The sequence below is a fragment of the Cygnus atratus genome, chromosome 5, assembly GCF_013377495.2.
Source record: "Cygnus atratus isolate AKBS03 ecotype Queensland, Australia chromosome 5, CAtr_DNAZoo_HiC_assembly, whole genome shotgun sequence".
Taxonomy (NCBI): Eukaryota; Metazoa; Chordata; class Aves; order Anseriformes; family Anatidae; genus Cygnus; species Cygnus atratus.
The window spans coordinates 17,401,158-17,416,703 of record NC_066366.1 but is presented as its reverse complement, the minus strand read 5'-3'; the positions used below and the strand labels follow the sequence as shown (position 1 = coordinate 17,416,703).

The 15,546-nt window shown below is 36.1% G+C and overlaps 1 protein-coding gene across 2 annotated transcripts in view; it reads right to left on the bottom strand.

Moving 5' to 3' along the window:
• Positions 1-15,546, bottom strand: part of SHANK2 (SH3 and multiple ankyrin repeat domains 2) — a 307,767-nt gene that overhangs the window by 129,558 nt on the left and 162,663 nt on the right. For both annotated transcript variants that reach the window (XM_035552219.1, XM_035552220.2), the window contains 2 exons: positions 4,726-4,808; positions 3,001-3,125 (listed from right to left, as the gene is read on the bottom strand). In XM_035552219.1, the coding sequence (XP_035408112.1) occupies positions 3,001-3,125; positions 4,726-4,808 (208 nt within the window). The remainder of the gene's footprint in view (positions 1-3,000; positions 3,126-4,725; positions 4,809-15,546) is intronic.

Genomic DNA, 15,546 nt, shown 5'->3' with positions numbered 1-15,546 from the left:
ATACTCCAATTCTGATTGTTTATCAAAGCAATGAAAAATCACATGAATTGATAATTTGAATTGCTTACGAAAATACACATATAATCACAGCTGTCTCTGGCTAACTGTTTCAACTCTAAAACTACTCATACACTTTCCCAATACAATTTATTCGTGCTCTATCCAGAAAAGCCACTAAACATTATATGTTTATCGTAAAAAACATGATCAGGTTTGAAGCAAGGATAAATATATGTATGTATATATCAGAAATTTCATCAAAGAATTAGGAAACAGTGTATCTCCATAAGCAAGTTTAACATTAATCACTGAAGTCCCACGTTAAAACTAATTGTATAGGTTGGACAAATCAGTACTACGTGGCTTTTCAGAAAAACTGCAAACTTGATAAAAACTGTCAGATGTTAAAGTGTACCGGCCCTCTTCCTCTTCTGTGTACCTGCTGAAGCAAGACAACACCTTTTCTTCTTTTTTTTTTTTTTTTGCATAAAGCTTTTATCTGTTCTGCTCAATGTGCATCGCCTTCAATACTGAACTACTTTAGCATGCTCAGTAGCTGTTGTTAAAGTTTTTATCCCCTTTGGAAGTCCAAGAGACCGTAATTACATGAGGAAATGATGCTTTCTATTCACCTGCACTCACGATCCTTCCTGCTTCCAAAGAAAGGATTTATCTTCCTGTCAAACCTGTCCTTCCATACAGTGAGGAAAAAGGCTCTTCTTACCTCCATGACCCCAAGTCACCAAACTTGCTTAACTAAGAGTGAAACATCTGCTCTCCATTGCATTTTGCCCTCTGCCAAACTGGACTCTCACTTCCCTGAAGCCTGATGCTTGCCACAAGTGTTATAAATGGGACTAATTAGGATCCTAGTTGCCCATTAACTCCCTTTTTATTAATGTGACATTTATGATAAATGTGTTATATTACTTACAAATGGTTAAGGTGGCACTTACAAACACCAACATAAACTTTGGAGTCATGGAAGAAATCATTTGACAGGAAGACAGACTAACTACACCAGTTATGATAACCATGCACTGCAGCGTAGAGTACCTTCAACTCTGACCAGTTCAACACAAGAAATGAAGTAGTCTGGCATTCATAAAAGGGCAGGTGTACTGGTCATCTATATTTCAACAGCAGCATCTTTTTTGCATCAGTGTAAATATCCTCAAGCATGGCTCTCTATAGCTACGCAGCATTGTGCACTACACAAGTAGCTCATGAAACAGGAAGGAAAAAAAAAACAACCCTGCATTTTCTCCAGCATAAAAGTCTTCAAAACCATCAAAGTTGTGATTTCTCAGTATTATTGTATCCTCTTAATTAAACTGCAAAATTCAGAACAGAATACCCTGATGAACATAAATTACATAGAAATGGATTTGATTTGTGTGTAATAAATGCTTCTTTCAAAATTAATTACAAATATGCTGGACTGTGTAAAGTATGGATTAATGCCCTGATTCAGCAATACATGTGCGTGTTTAACTGTTCTTCCAGGCTAAGGCTAGGAGATGATTGTCTGGACAATTAATTCTAGTTCTTTCATTTGCAAGAAAACCAGTAAATCTTTGAGCAGAATTAGCTATCCGAGACTTCTTGAATCCTTTCAGAGAGTTTAAAAAAAACCATATGCGTAGTTTTCATCCTGTAATCCTATCTACTAAGGTACACATTATTCACCATCAAATCTATCTATGAAATCATCCAGTACAGACTATTCATACTTCCTACAGATTAAAAGCCTAACAAGAAATCAATTTCTAAAACCAAAGCATTGTTAACAAAAACCAAACAAAACCAAACCAACACCTGGTGTCAAAAATCATAGTTTTGAAAGCATCCTTGCACAGAGGACGTATCAGTACAATTTATAAGCCATCATCAAGCAGTTTGCTATACAATCATTCTCAAGTAAACAAACAATAAGAAAAATGTACGTTGAAGGCACAGATAAAAATGCACATCTATTTACTTTAAAAGTCTGCTAAGCCTGTTCTTTCATTGTTACAACTATTTAAATTCAATCATCATGGGAGATCAAGGCATGCAACAAATGAAAGGTGTATATTCTATCCTCTCCTGAATGGAAAGGCCAGGTCTGTAGAAATAAATGCTATAACATCAGTAAATATTTTAACAAAATAGATATTTGTACCTGAAGAAGGGGAAAACAAAACAAAACAAATAGATTTTGCAGATTTGAACCACCCTGAAAGACCTATTTTCAAAGAACCACAGTATCACTTTGTTAGTCGTGGAGGGGTTGTGGGGAAAGAGGAAGAAAATCCCCAAACATGATTTTGTTGCAAACTGCCAGGTAACACTAGAAAAGAGTACCAACTATTGCAACAAAACCTGACATCCCAACCAAAATTCCTCCAAAATATATAATATGATGACATTTTTGGTATGACTGAAGATATAATTTAAATATGTCATTTTTATAAAGTAGTTTATATAGTAATCTATCATTCTATATATATATATTTTTGTATGAGTACAGTGCACTGTTGCAAATATTTAATTTCAAGCCAAAGTCATTTGCTTTATTCTCCATGGTTTCCCAACAGCACTAGATCATTGATATTTCTGATTGCAGAAAGTTGCATAAGAAGCCATTAATTTTGATGACTCTTTAAAAATATTTAGAAGATCACAGAATTGATAGCCTGACATAAATACAGAAATTAAACTAAATTTGAACTCAATAACGCCAAGAAAAATCAAAATCCCCAAGTTTCTTTGCTACTGTATTCCTAAATGACAAAAAGCATAAATAGAAACTTCCTAGGCAACCTGAACATTGTTCTTTTTACTGCTTTCCTCAATGCTGCATGATATTTAAAAATAGATAAAGTGAAATACGTTACCGGTGTTAGTGCACTGAACTTGCTGTTTCAAAAACATCATACACTTTTTCCAAAGTAAATTCGACAAAGGGAACATCTGTCCCCACCAGAGCACTAATAATTAGATGTCACGATCTCCTACCTCGATCAAAAAGTCTCCGGTTCTCAGGCCAGCTTGCCATGCTACTCCCCCTTCATCCACAGATTCCAAGTACTGCAAAGCAGGAAAGGCTGGAGTTGGGGTGAATTCTTCAATTGGTGTGTCAGCTTTAAAAATAAATACCACATTAAAAAGATAGTTAGGGAATGCTTGCAAACACCACTTGATTAAAGGCCTATTATTGGCCATTCAAATTTATGGTTTAAAAATGGTGGGTGCTAAAAGTAAGAGGACTCTGCCTCAGAGAATATCAAGATGCTGGGAACAGAGTGCAATCTCTCTGCGATAGCAATCCACAGGTCTTCAATTCAGAGAGAAAAATGCATGCTGCTTTGCTGACAGAAATTAAATCAAGCTGTATAGGGCAATAGCTGGATTCTGAGTATTCCAGGACTACTCCATGTAAATCTTTTGTATGCCTAGCAAAATGCTTGTAACTCTGGAAACATCCAACTAGAAAGGAATTATTCACTGTAGCCAGAAGAGTGCATCCAGCCGAACTAGGGGGAGAGGAGGGTGGGTAACAGGATGAAAGAGATCAAAGTAATTTTTTCTTCTAGATTTAGATGTGTATTACAAAGAAGATAACAGAAGAAAGCACTTTTACGGAAAGGAGGCACAGCAGGCCTTGTACCAGCCCTCTCTCTCTCTGTCACGTACACAGACAAGCAGAAAAGTCCTTGGGTCTTTCACCTGAGGTGCCCCCACTGTTACAGAGAAATTCAGGGGGAAATAGTTGGGCTTACACAGAGAGAGTAACCTCTGCTTAATGCACAGACAACTCATGCCAATGGGTTAACTGAAAGGTAGTATTATTGGCTTTCCTAGCAGAACTCCAAAAATATTAATTTAGCTAAAATTAGAAAAGCATTTACAACACTGAAAATCTACGGTGTCACTGGTTTGGGGGTGTGGGAAGGGGGGGAGCAAAAATGATGTCCCAAGAATGAAGATATGGAATATTTTTCATGCTCAAGCAAGGCAAGGGACAACCCATGGAAAAATGAGGGGGAGCAAGAGATGGGACATACCATCATATATATTTTTTAAATACAAAAGGAGCAAACTGGACTGAAAGTTAAAAAGCAAAGCATTAAATAGAATGCTTTTTTTTAACTCCTAAGAATGCCGTTATTTTAGATTTTAGTCTACAGAAAAGTAACATGCAGTTTAACATATGAACAGCTTTTAAAATGAGCACACTACAGGCCATGCAACATACGTGCAGCTTCTGAAGATATAAAAAAAGATCATATTTTCATACTAAAACTGCACCAATGTCACCTTGCAGAAGATCCACACCTATTTTAAACAAAACATCACTCTCTTGTCTATTTCTATTCAGAGACCTATTTAAACAGACTGACATTTGAAATAAAGAAGCAGGTTTTATAAGGAAAGCAGGTTTCCCATAGTTAGGTAAACTGCATAACAAAACAGATTAATGACAAAATATTACGTATACCAACACAGCAAAAATACAGACAAAACTTTCTCCCCCCCAAATGATTATACAGTGCTTCTCCTATGTAAAAACGCAAAATGCTTCAGACAGAAGCCACTAAAATCCATCTGAGTAGTACAGCATACAGAATCCTGTTGTCTAGCAACCAAGTGCACCAAGAATAATTCCTGCTTATATTCAGAGATGTATAAATTTCTTCATGCCCGTGCACATTACACACACACACACACAAAAGCACATACCTTTTGCCCCTCTGAGCACAAATCCAAATCCTTCATTGTCTTTTTTCTGCAGGACCACTGCCTTTTCTTCTATTATGCAGTCACTGTAGAGAGAATTCCGAGGATAGCGACCATTATTACATCCCTTCATCACCACTGTAGTAGCTGCTCCTCCAGTGTGCAGGTTCATCATCATCACAGCCCGTTAATCAAATAATATTGCAGTAACCAAGCATGGGAAAATATATAACAAATAGCAGCAGGAAGATGACAAAGACTAAGCCTGATGATAAAAGAGAACATGACAATGCAACTTAAAAAGAATAAAAAAGGCAGAGAGGAAAAAGAAAGAAGAAGAAATCATGCATGGTGGTTTGTGTTCTATATGAATGACTGAATGAACATGTGATCATGTAATCTGTGGGCTAGCTAGGACTCTAAAAGGAAAAAAAGTAAGTGAACTGAACGACAGTATCATTAATAAACTCCTCAATCGTGGATGTACCAGATGCATCTTCTAGTGAAGCCAAAATGAAACCAACCAGAAGAAAAATGAGGCAGCATTTTAAATTTAAAGATATTATGATTTTATATAAGCTAACTAAAAGGCACAAATATATTCTGAAAGCTATGCCTTGCATCAAAAGCCCTTTTTCAATCCTATTGAATGTTGCATGCTGCAAGAATCCCACATGATCATCTGACAGCCTACAATGCTAACAACGTGCAGCTGCCTTGGCGTCATCAAGCACAAATTTCCACAGCATTAAGAATCTGCATAATTGAAATAGTAACAAGACATGCACAATCAGGAAAACACATTTCTAAGGAATATTTCCCATCTCCTGAACAACAATTAATATTAGAAAACAAGGCAATGGTTTAAAGGACTATTTATGTAAGCAGCATGCCCTTAAAGAGAAAGTAGCCTTAGGAATCTTACTGTCATTGGCTAAGAAAAAAGTAGACAGGGGATGAAAAAAATGCATAAAATCCATGTTAAAATGGGACCTCTTATATACAGAGAGCAATCTGTAAAAGCCTTGAATTGTTTTATGTCTTTCATTAAACATTTGATTACTAAAAATAAGCTCAAAATAAAAAAAATAAAAATAAATAAAAAAGGGGAAAAAAGATTTTGAACATTCTTTTAGGTATAAACTCACTACACACACAGCACAAGTTGCAAGGCATTCTTCTGAATAAAGACAGTGTCAGGGGTTAAGTATTCATGAATCGTAAGCACTGTAAAACACTAGTAAGCTGGCTTTAAAATATTTACACAACTGGTAAAGACAGGAAGAAGTATAAGCAAGTTTTTTCTTTTCCTAATTTTGTATTAGCCAGCTAATGTTTCCACTGGTCTTGTGCAGAATTTAGTCACAAAAGCATTCAATACACAGTAAGACATAGGAAATGCTTCATTGCCATTAATAATCCAGAAGGGGAGGAGGAAACTAATTAAAGAAAAATTGGTGTGACCTTTTTATTTAAAGCTCTTAACAAAGGCAAGGATGATGAGATGGGGACACCAATGGACAGCCTCCAAACTCCAGACCTCTCACGCATCACAAACCATTCTTTTGATGACTTTCCAACTCTAACTGAGGGATACAACTTCTTGTTACTCCTAAAGTGGTGAGCTAATTATGGCTTCCATACTACAAAGTACTTAAACGTTACTGAATGGAATAACTCATGAATTAAAGCTACCGCAACGGTGACTTCAGCTTTCTGAGCAACAGATGACCTCCATAAATATCAACAGCTTTTGAATGTGTTCTCTCACCTGCCTACTATTTACCATATAATTCAGACATTACCTTTTCTTACAATGAATACCTCTGCTGTGGAAAGGATATAATAATAAAATGCATATTTCTCGAGAAAGCCAAACACACTCCTGTTCAAGATACCAGGGTGGGATGGCATCTGCAACTCGCAGAACCCATACCGTAGCGCTGAAGCCCTCCAACAATGCCCTAGAGTTACAGAAACAGATACCGTACGAGTGTACTAACATATTTTCAATTCACTATCACATTTTCAAGGTGGGGCTCCATATTTATCCCCTGAAGAGCTAACAGTAAAGCTGTCTTTAGTATTTTTCTTCATATGTGGTCAAATTAATAACACCCATTTCCTTCAAGTTTCCTTCAAAACAATCAACAGCTTAATAGAAGTTAGAAGGCTTTTGAGAACCTTATCACAGAAAGTATTGTTCAAAGAAAGCCCCTTGTGTCCCCTGTCCAAACCCTTCTCTCATCTGAAATAGTTAATGTAAGGAATTCAGAAGCCTATTATCTAGCGACCTTAACAAATTTTGCTCTTATTCTTTATTTTTTGTCAACAAAACAAAACAAATTCATAATATCATTCACTAAAAAGCTGAAATTCCAAAAGCAGATAATGGAAAACTTCTTGGGTGCCATTCACCTGATCAATGTTACATATCTATGCCCCCGTCCAAAAAAAGAAAGAAAAAAAAAAGGTGGGAAAAAAAAGAGCATTTAGGGTCCATTCACCATCAATTCATCCATCAATTAATGAAATGAATAGGCATTTAGGCATTTTCAAAGTATGCTTACCTGACTATAACATAGACGTATATGATTGTTCAGATGAAAAACATGACAAGCAACTATGATTTTCCCTTCCTGTACAGCATATTTATTGTAACTAACCAGTTTTAGACCTCAATTTACACATAGCAAGTGGGAATACTAAACTGACAAAATGTTACAAAGTTTTGTGTTTTACATGGAAATGAAAGAGAAGTAGAAGCACAACATGAATGTTTGGTAATAAAATATACAAATTGATCTCTACTACTTGACAAATACAGGCTTATAATACACTGTTCCAGTGATGTACTACTTAGGGAAAACTTCATCACAGCCTTTAAAGCAAAAATGTAGGTTTAAATAAAAAAAAAAAAAAAAAAGATGTGTAGCCATTTCTTTTCATTTATGTGGTAGAAGAAGGGAACCTGCAATAATCTTATGGTACGAACAGTTTAAATTTGTTTAAAGGAGTCACAGCAAGCAAACTGATTCCCTACTCCAGTGTTGCACAGCCAAGAACTAGAGGCAGAAGAAGGATGGAAAACCATTGTGCACACACAAATGAACTGAATTTGCAACCTCTACACCCCTTCTCCCACCAAGCTCCCTTACCCCCTAGGGCAGGAGGAAGTTTTTGCAATATTGCTTTTTGCTTGCATTCCCTTTTCTTAGTTCCAGACTGGACATATACACTGAAGACAAGTGGAAGGTCTGTTCACAGTCTACTTGGTCCTGGCAGGCAAAGTGGTGCCAAATGTAAAAGCAGGTCAAATTTTCTCACAACCAGCCTTGCTGGCAGCAGTTTTTCTGATCCTGAAGGTGTAAGTACTCAGCAACAGAATGCATATAGGTTTCAGCTATCAGTGACAAACAAAGGAGACATCCTGTTACAAGCCTGTTCAGAGGTCTGATCTCAAACAGGAAGAAGAAGCGTTTCTAAGCAGATGCTTTGTGTACAGTGTGTGGCTCTACATGAGGCTGAATGGTCCCTGCTATCTGTGATATATGTCAAATTTCAATATGTAAAAATCTTTAAAGTCAATTTCTATTCTATCTCAAACTGAAATTAAACAGTGTCCATTTCACAGTAAAGTTTTCAGAATAATACTAATTCTATACTATGGTAATAAAATTAGTGATTTTAAAATCCATAGCTCATTATTTACATAGGCGACACATTACTTTAACTTTGGGCTGTATAAATCCAAGATTCATTACATACAAAGTTAAATGCAAAATACATCTATAAAATGCAGAACATTTCTGCATGTGGTACTGTGACAAATCTTAAACATAAAAACTTTAAGCCTTCCCCAAAACAGTCAATCTAAAACCACTTTTGCTCTATAAAAACACTAAATATTAGAAGATATACTTGTTCATGTAGCTTCTCTAACACTTCAAGGCTCAAGAACTGTGCACAGCTGTTAGACTTTCCATAATTTTATAGCCTTAACAATGGAGAAAGGGAAACAAAAAGACTGGTCAGACAGACAGCTGTGATTTGAACTCAGAACTCATTCAACATAAAAGCCATCATTTGTGTAGACTTTTCAAGACAGCAAGAAGTTCTGCTTCACTAACAGCCCATTCAAATAGTACCTGAGGTAGGAGGTAGAAGTGTTAAATCCTTCATAAAGACCTTTATGAAGAAAATAAAGGTTGAAGCACTTGGTGGAGGCAGAACCATGAAACTTAGCTTCCATTTCACAACTAGAACAACTACACTCCATCTTAAAGCATGAATTACTCCAAAACAAAAGTCAAAACAATAAAATACAGAGATGGAAACCATCAGAACTGTAGAATATGTTGAGGCAAGTTTGTATTGTGTGTATCATTGCTGATTTCAATCTGAAAAACAGCACATAGAGTACACTCCAGTGGAGATAATCATCATTACCTGGAAACAAAAACAGTTACTTGGTCTATTGTCAATCTCTCCTTAAGGTAGAGAAAAAAAATGAATTTAAATGGGAATTATTTTGTTTATTCTCTCCAATTGTGCAGCCCTTAGAAATATCATCTAGGTCTAAATTTGCCAGCATTAACGAACTGGACTACCATTTTCTAAGGTGGAAAAGTTATCCAATGGCTCACGCGTGAGATTCAGACAAGCACAGCTGTGAACAATGGAGTAGCCTTCTCAGCCCACAAACCCTTCAGTCAGATGGCTTGCTCTACCCATGAGTGAGAAGTTATCCTCACCAAGCTCATTTCTTTCAGTAGGTGATGCAAATCAAAATAATTTTTTTCAAACCTTTTTTTATGTCCTCTCTGCAGCACTCCTGCAATTTCATTTTTCTGGGAAAGATCTATTCAATACACAGCCAGCTACGTGTTAGAAGAATCAAACCACAGCCCACCCCCACCCAGAAAAGGAAAAGCCTCTTTTAATCTTCGCTAGATGCAATAAACAATACCTAAACCTTTTCATGAATTGATACACAATATCTGAAAAGCAATTGCACCAATTCCTTCCGGGCTTAGAGAGTCAATTTACGGAGGCTAGGTTCAAGCCCATAGAAGGGTATGTTGGAAATCTATTCAAGAGGAAGTCTTTATTGCATTTTCTGCCAGTCAATCCCAGTTAAAAGCACATAAAGAATGTTTTCTCTGAATACTTACTGTCTGGGGGAAGTTACCTGTCTTGATACCATGTAAAATTGAAATGATGTGTACAACAAATCTTATTGTAACATATAGGAGACTTCCAGTGGAAAAAAACTTTTCCTGTCATTGCTGGAAGGGGTCAACCTTTCCATTTATAGTCATCTACTGTAATGACTTCGGGAAAATTGGCGAATTCTAGTAATTAAGGCCTTCAAGATTAATGAAGACTCTGTATTTGATTGCTCATGATTCTTGGACATTGATCATCCAGCTGAGGGCCTTACAGAACTTTCACAGCTCATGTAGCACTCAGAACAGGAATTACTTGTTCAAGAGGTATTAGCTACAACAATAAGCATGCTTTTTTGCACAGCAAATGGAAAAATACACAGATGGTCCCCACCTAACCCACTTACAAACCAAACAGGAACAGCAAGAGGTAGTCAACCATATATCCAAACTCACAGTAATCTCTCTGTAATATGCTGCTGTTCCATGCAGAGATTCCCTTATGTGATGATATCTTTTACTGCATTGTAATGCAATTTGTATCCAAAATTTTCTTGTTTGGTAAGGAATAGCCTTGAACAATAACAGGATACTATGCTAAAGAATAATTCACAACTCATTGCTACTGTCTTCAATAGAATCTTTTCATAGGTTCTCATGATAATGTCTTAAATAACTAGTAATCATTTCTGTCTATTTTGGGGAAACATTTTATCATTTTTCAGAAGGTGTTTACTTACTCTATTTTGCTTTTCTTAACTATTTATTCCCATCTTCCAACAATACTGGTTTTTGTAAGAAGCATACACCAAAAACACATGCGTAATATTTATGCTGTACAACTGATCAATCCTGCCAATATCTTTTCAGTCATATAAGACAAGTCTAAATGATTTTCCTTATTCTGCAGAAGAACATATGCTTATCTGGAAGTTTATAGCAAAATGTGATTGGGAGAAGGGCTGCATGAAAATATTTTCAAATACATACTTGATAACTACCTCCATCTTATACTCAAGGTAGACTCAATTTCTCATTAGAACAGAAATACGGGGGACACACTAAATTTTAAATTGATAAACTCCTTATTAGGAAGTGGAAGATAGCAGTGCAAGGAATATTAATGATGGAACAATAATTAAAATGTAAAGAAGAAATGAACAGAATCACACAGAAGAACTAAAAACACTGGCTCATCTTTTCTGCTCTTCAATATCTGAGGTCATGAGATTCTCACAATAGGATATTTCAGGAAAAACACTGCTCCTGTACTGATGCTTACTACTACTCTTGCATTCCAGCTTGAGAGGTGCTCTTAAACTGCAGCATCCAGTGACAGTATCTTTACTAGCATGTTCAGCAGTTGAGTGTTTCACAGCCTCACTGGCACAGCTGGCACTCAAACAAACAAAACAGAGAAGGAAAAAAAAAAGGCCAACGCCCCTGCCCTTCCACTGCTGTTCTCTCTCACTTTATTATCTGGCATATAAATTCAAATTGCAATAGAAAAGATGTAGTATAATTCTTTCTCAGCCAACATAACATTTCCTCCATGGCTGAAAGGCTAAATCAGCATATCTTCTCCAGCTGGCTGTGTTCAGGCCCCATAAAGGAACGGGAAAGGAAATGAGGATGCTTTGGCAATACTTTATATACTTCCGTTATCTATATATTCATCTTTCATATCTCTTGTATCAGTGCTGTTTCTACAGAGTTCAGTAAGCATCACTTTGGTCACGAGAAGTGCAAGGCTGTGTATTTTCCATTTAAATTAATTTGTTGAATAAAGAGGTATATGCCAAACATAACACAAAGGAGAAACACATAGGCGTTCCCTAATTTCTATATTTCACAGGTCTCCTTTCCACTGTGAGGACATTACAGACTATAGTAAAGCCTGACAGCATAAATAACTTTTTCCACTTAAAAAGACGTTTCACATTTTTCAACAAGTAGTGAAGTTGTCTTTATGGGATTTTGAATACTTGATAACCTGAACAGCTCTTCCCTAAGTTACCAAAAAGAAAAAATATCAGCTACAAAGTGATTTTTTAAGCATTAGAAAGTTGGAAAGATTATGCTGTTTTTTTTCCAGCCCTATGATTGACAGAGTTGCCCAGAAGATTAACCAGCTATAGAAGAGGCAACCTATTCTAAAGAGAGTAACAGTGCTATATACCACCATGAATTTATGCTATAAGACATTTCAAAGAAATGCAGCTTTTAAAAGAGAAATATTAAATTTTAAGACACAGACAGAAGTTACACAATTTTTCTTTATGTAGAAGCAAGGATAAACTTTCTCCCTGTATATATGTGTGTATCAGTCCACATTCTTTTAGCCAGCCTTCAATTGCACATATTTTTTGGTGTGTAATGAGAAGGTATTAGGTAATCTGAAATAATACCCAAGTCAGTTGATTTGGCTATTTTTTTCCCTCTTTTTTTATCTTAAGTTCCTGAAACTCTGATCAGTAAAGTAACATAGTGGTATGGCAAAATGGGAAGTCAAACAAATTCCTGGAAATAAAAATCATCCAGAAAAATCTGATATTATGGGGAAATGTAGGGATAGGGTACGAAGTAAATGATGAGGTCACAATCCTATATATAAATATAACACAATGAGTGTATATAGTCATCATCTTTTTTTTTTTTTTTTTTTTTTCAAAAAAGAGAAATATTATTCTCTTGCATTTATACTGGTAGGGAGAAAAAAAAAGCATGGTGAGGGGAGGGTGGTAGCAAAGTGAGATTAAAAAATGAAAAGCTTCATTCCCTTATCTTAATTAATTAATTTCATTTGCATTTTAAAAATGAATAGTCAATTCAAGTACCTCACAAGACAAGGTAAAAACTAAACACTAAACGTTTGGGTAGGTGTCATTCTAGTACACAACACGAGGGTTTTATAATACAGAGTCCTTCAAACCATTTCATACAGCTGTTCTATCAGTCACATCAGTATTTTGCTACAGCACACACCACTTATACCTGATACTTAGTGGCAATTTTCAGTTGTAATTATCAAGCATTTGAGCAACCTAAGCCTGCACTATGAAAATATTAATATTCATTGCTCATACTATGAGCCTTGAACAAATAAACAGACTGTACGAATATGTACATATGTTTAAGTAACCAGAATATTTCTCCTTCCTTATTGCATTTGTCTACCCAAATCAGTTGCAGTTCTAGCCCCTGCTATTATTACCACCAAAGCACACAGAAAGAGGAATTTTATCTCTAAGCATCTTAATAAAGTATTTACACAAAAGAAATAAATTCAGCTATTAATAACAACACTGACTCTCTATATAGATTTTTTATTCAATAATTTTCCAAATGTTTTTGCTAAAGGTAGTCCATATTCTCACAGCAACCACAGTAACAAGGAAAATAACTTGTTCAAGGTTAGCAAATAGGACAATTAAAAAAGGTAGAACCAGTGATGTAAATCTAGATTTATTCAGATTTAAATAATGGTATGAACATACAAAAACATAACTATCTACACCAATAAAGATCTTCTCTAGCTGACGCAGCATCTTAACTAGTTCACGAAGCCTGATAATCTCTATTCTTATCTCAGAGTTGGCACACATCAGACAGGACTTGGAATTTTTTTCTTCCCTTTTTAGCAAAAGCCAATGTAATACAAGTACAGCCATGCTGGGTCAGACCCAATGTCCTGTCTCTGCCAAAGGCCAACAACGCAGAAGTGTATAAGGGAAGGTCAAGCACGTTTGGTGCTTTACTAGAGCATTCCACCAGCCTCCAACTAAGCTGGACTACTTACTCCTTGTCTTACTGAAAAGCAAGGCCCACCTTTTCCCTTCTTCTTGTGCAGTATTGTCATCACATTTTGGCACATTTCATGGTAACGCAGGGGATTGTACCAGCCTTCTTCAGAATCTCTTGACTGGTGTTTCTATAGTACAATTTAGTCAACATTCCTGACTTCAGCTTTAAACTTCAAATTAAATTTAAGGGATCCCTCAGGGTTTCCATCATGCCCTGTTCTCTAGGAATTATCTTCCTCCTGTCCTGCATTTCCTGGAAATTAACTGCAGCACTAGCCACAAGAAATCTGAGTAGCCCCGATTGTTCATTTCAGCTTTACAGACGTGAGTATTTCACTTAAAGTTCTACGTTGTACAGAAGTGCATAGAGCTTTATTCATCAGTGTTAAAATTCCTGTAAGATATTATGATACTTGCATATAAGGCATATGTTACAAATAACTTTCAAATTCTGGCTCAAAACAAGCAAGGTATTGCCAAATGCATAGAGTTAAGTTTTTTTCCAAAAGTATTTCCTCACTTTTTTCTTCTCCGAGAGCTTTAGAAGACAGTACAGAGTGCTAAAGTTATATTTTTTAGGCTTTTACTGTAAAGTGAAGAGGGGGCTTCAATTAGAGCTTAATCTGCATACATACCTCTAAAAAATCCTGGCTAATTACCATATTATTTTACAACCTCATTAACGTTGAAAAGGAGGCAGCATCTCTACCTTTAATCTGAAATATATTCCCACCTCAAACCATTTCTCTAATTACACTAAACCCTTCAGTTATTTTAAGCCTACTCCAAATTGTGTTTGCTTATCTGCAAACCAGCTTGAGAAATGTCCATCCTAACAGTTTTTCTGTCTAAAAGCATCATAGTTTTCAGTAATTCTGTCAAAGCATGACCAGTTTAGGCCACAACTTTGGTAGCAATAGCAAACAATCACTGACTTCACAGATACCAGCTGATGAAGAGAAAGAGTTCTGTGTTATTTAAAATGGCAGTTACTTTTCTTAATTAAGTTAATGTTCAACTGGAATCTCTCCATATTGCCCCCTTTCCTTGCTTGCTGGTTGAATTGCAGCTTAATTTCTGGAAATACACTGTGTTTATATTGTAAGTATTGGAGACGGTAAAAATTTTGGTTTAGCATTTCAAGTAACTTGGGCGCCTAACTTAAGATGCATAGAGTTTAATTTTAAGTGTATTTTAAAATTCATGTTATTTGAGTTGTTCACAGTAGAGATATAAACCACCTCTGCTACAACTTGCACCCTTACAACTTGTCTATAAATCTGACAGTGCTACTCTATCAGTCATTGGAACTGCCAGTTTAAAGGATCACACAAGCTGCTCAGTATCAGCCCTAGTTTTCAATGGTAGCATAAAACTCTTTATTCTGAGGCCTGTTATCTGCACACAACATGCTTTTTTATTTCTCAAATAAATTAGAAGATACACAGGTAAGAGTCTTTTTTTTTTTCCCCTGAATATGCAGATATCACTATTTGCCAGTGCATGTACTTAACTTAAGCTTCATTATTCTTCTGTTGGAAAATTTTCCATGAAATCAGTTTTAGTGAAATGTTTATCTCTTAAAACAAATCTTTTGTCCATATTTTAACAAACTTAGACTAAAACTTAGGCTTAACTTAGACTAAAGATTATTTCTCCAGAATGCAGGATGTAATGCTGTGTCAGAGTGTGTAGGCACCCTGCAATATCACCAGCTCTTCTACCAGTACATCTGCCCATCGTTCACATCTAACATCCCCACCCACGTGCCACAGCCTCTGAGGACAGACCTAGCGTCCAAAAGGCTTGGTAAGGAACTGCTCTATTTGTCAGGTTCTTGGCATTCATCAGTG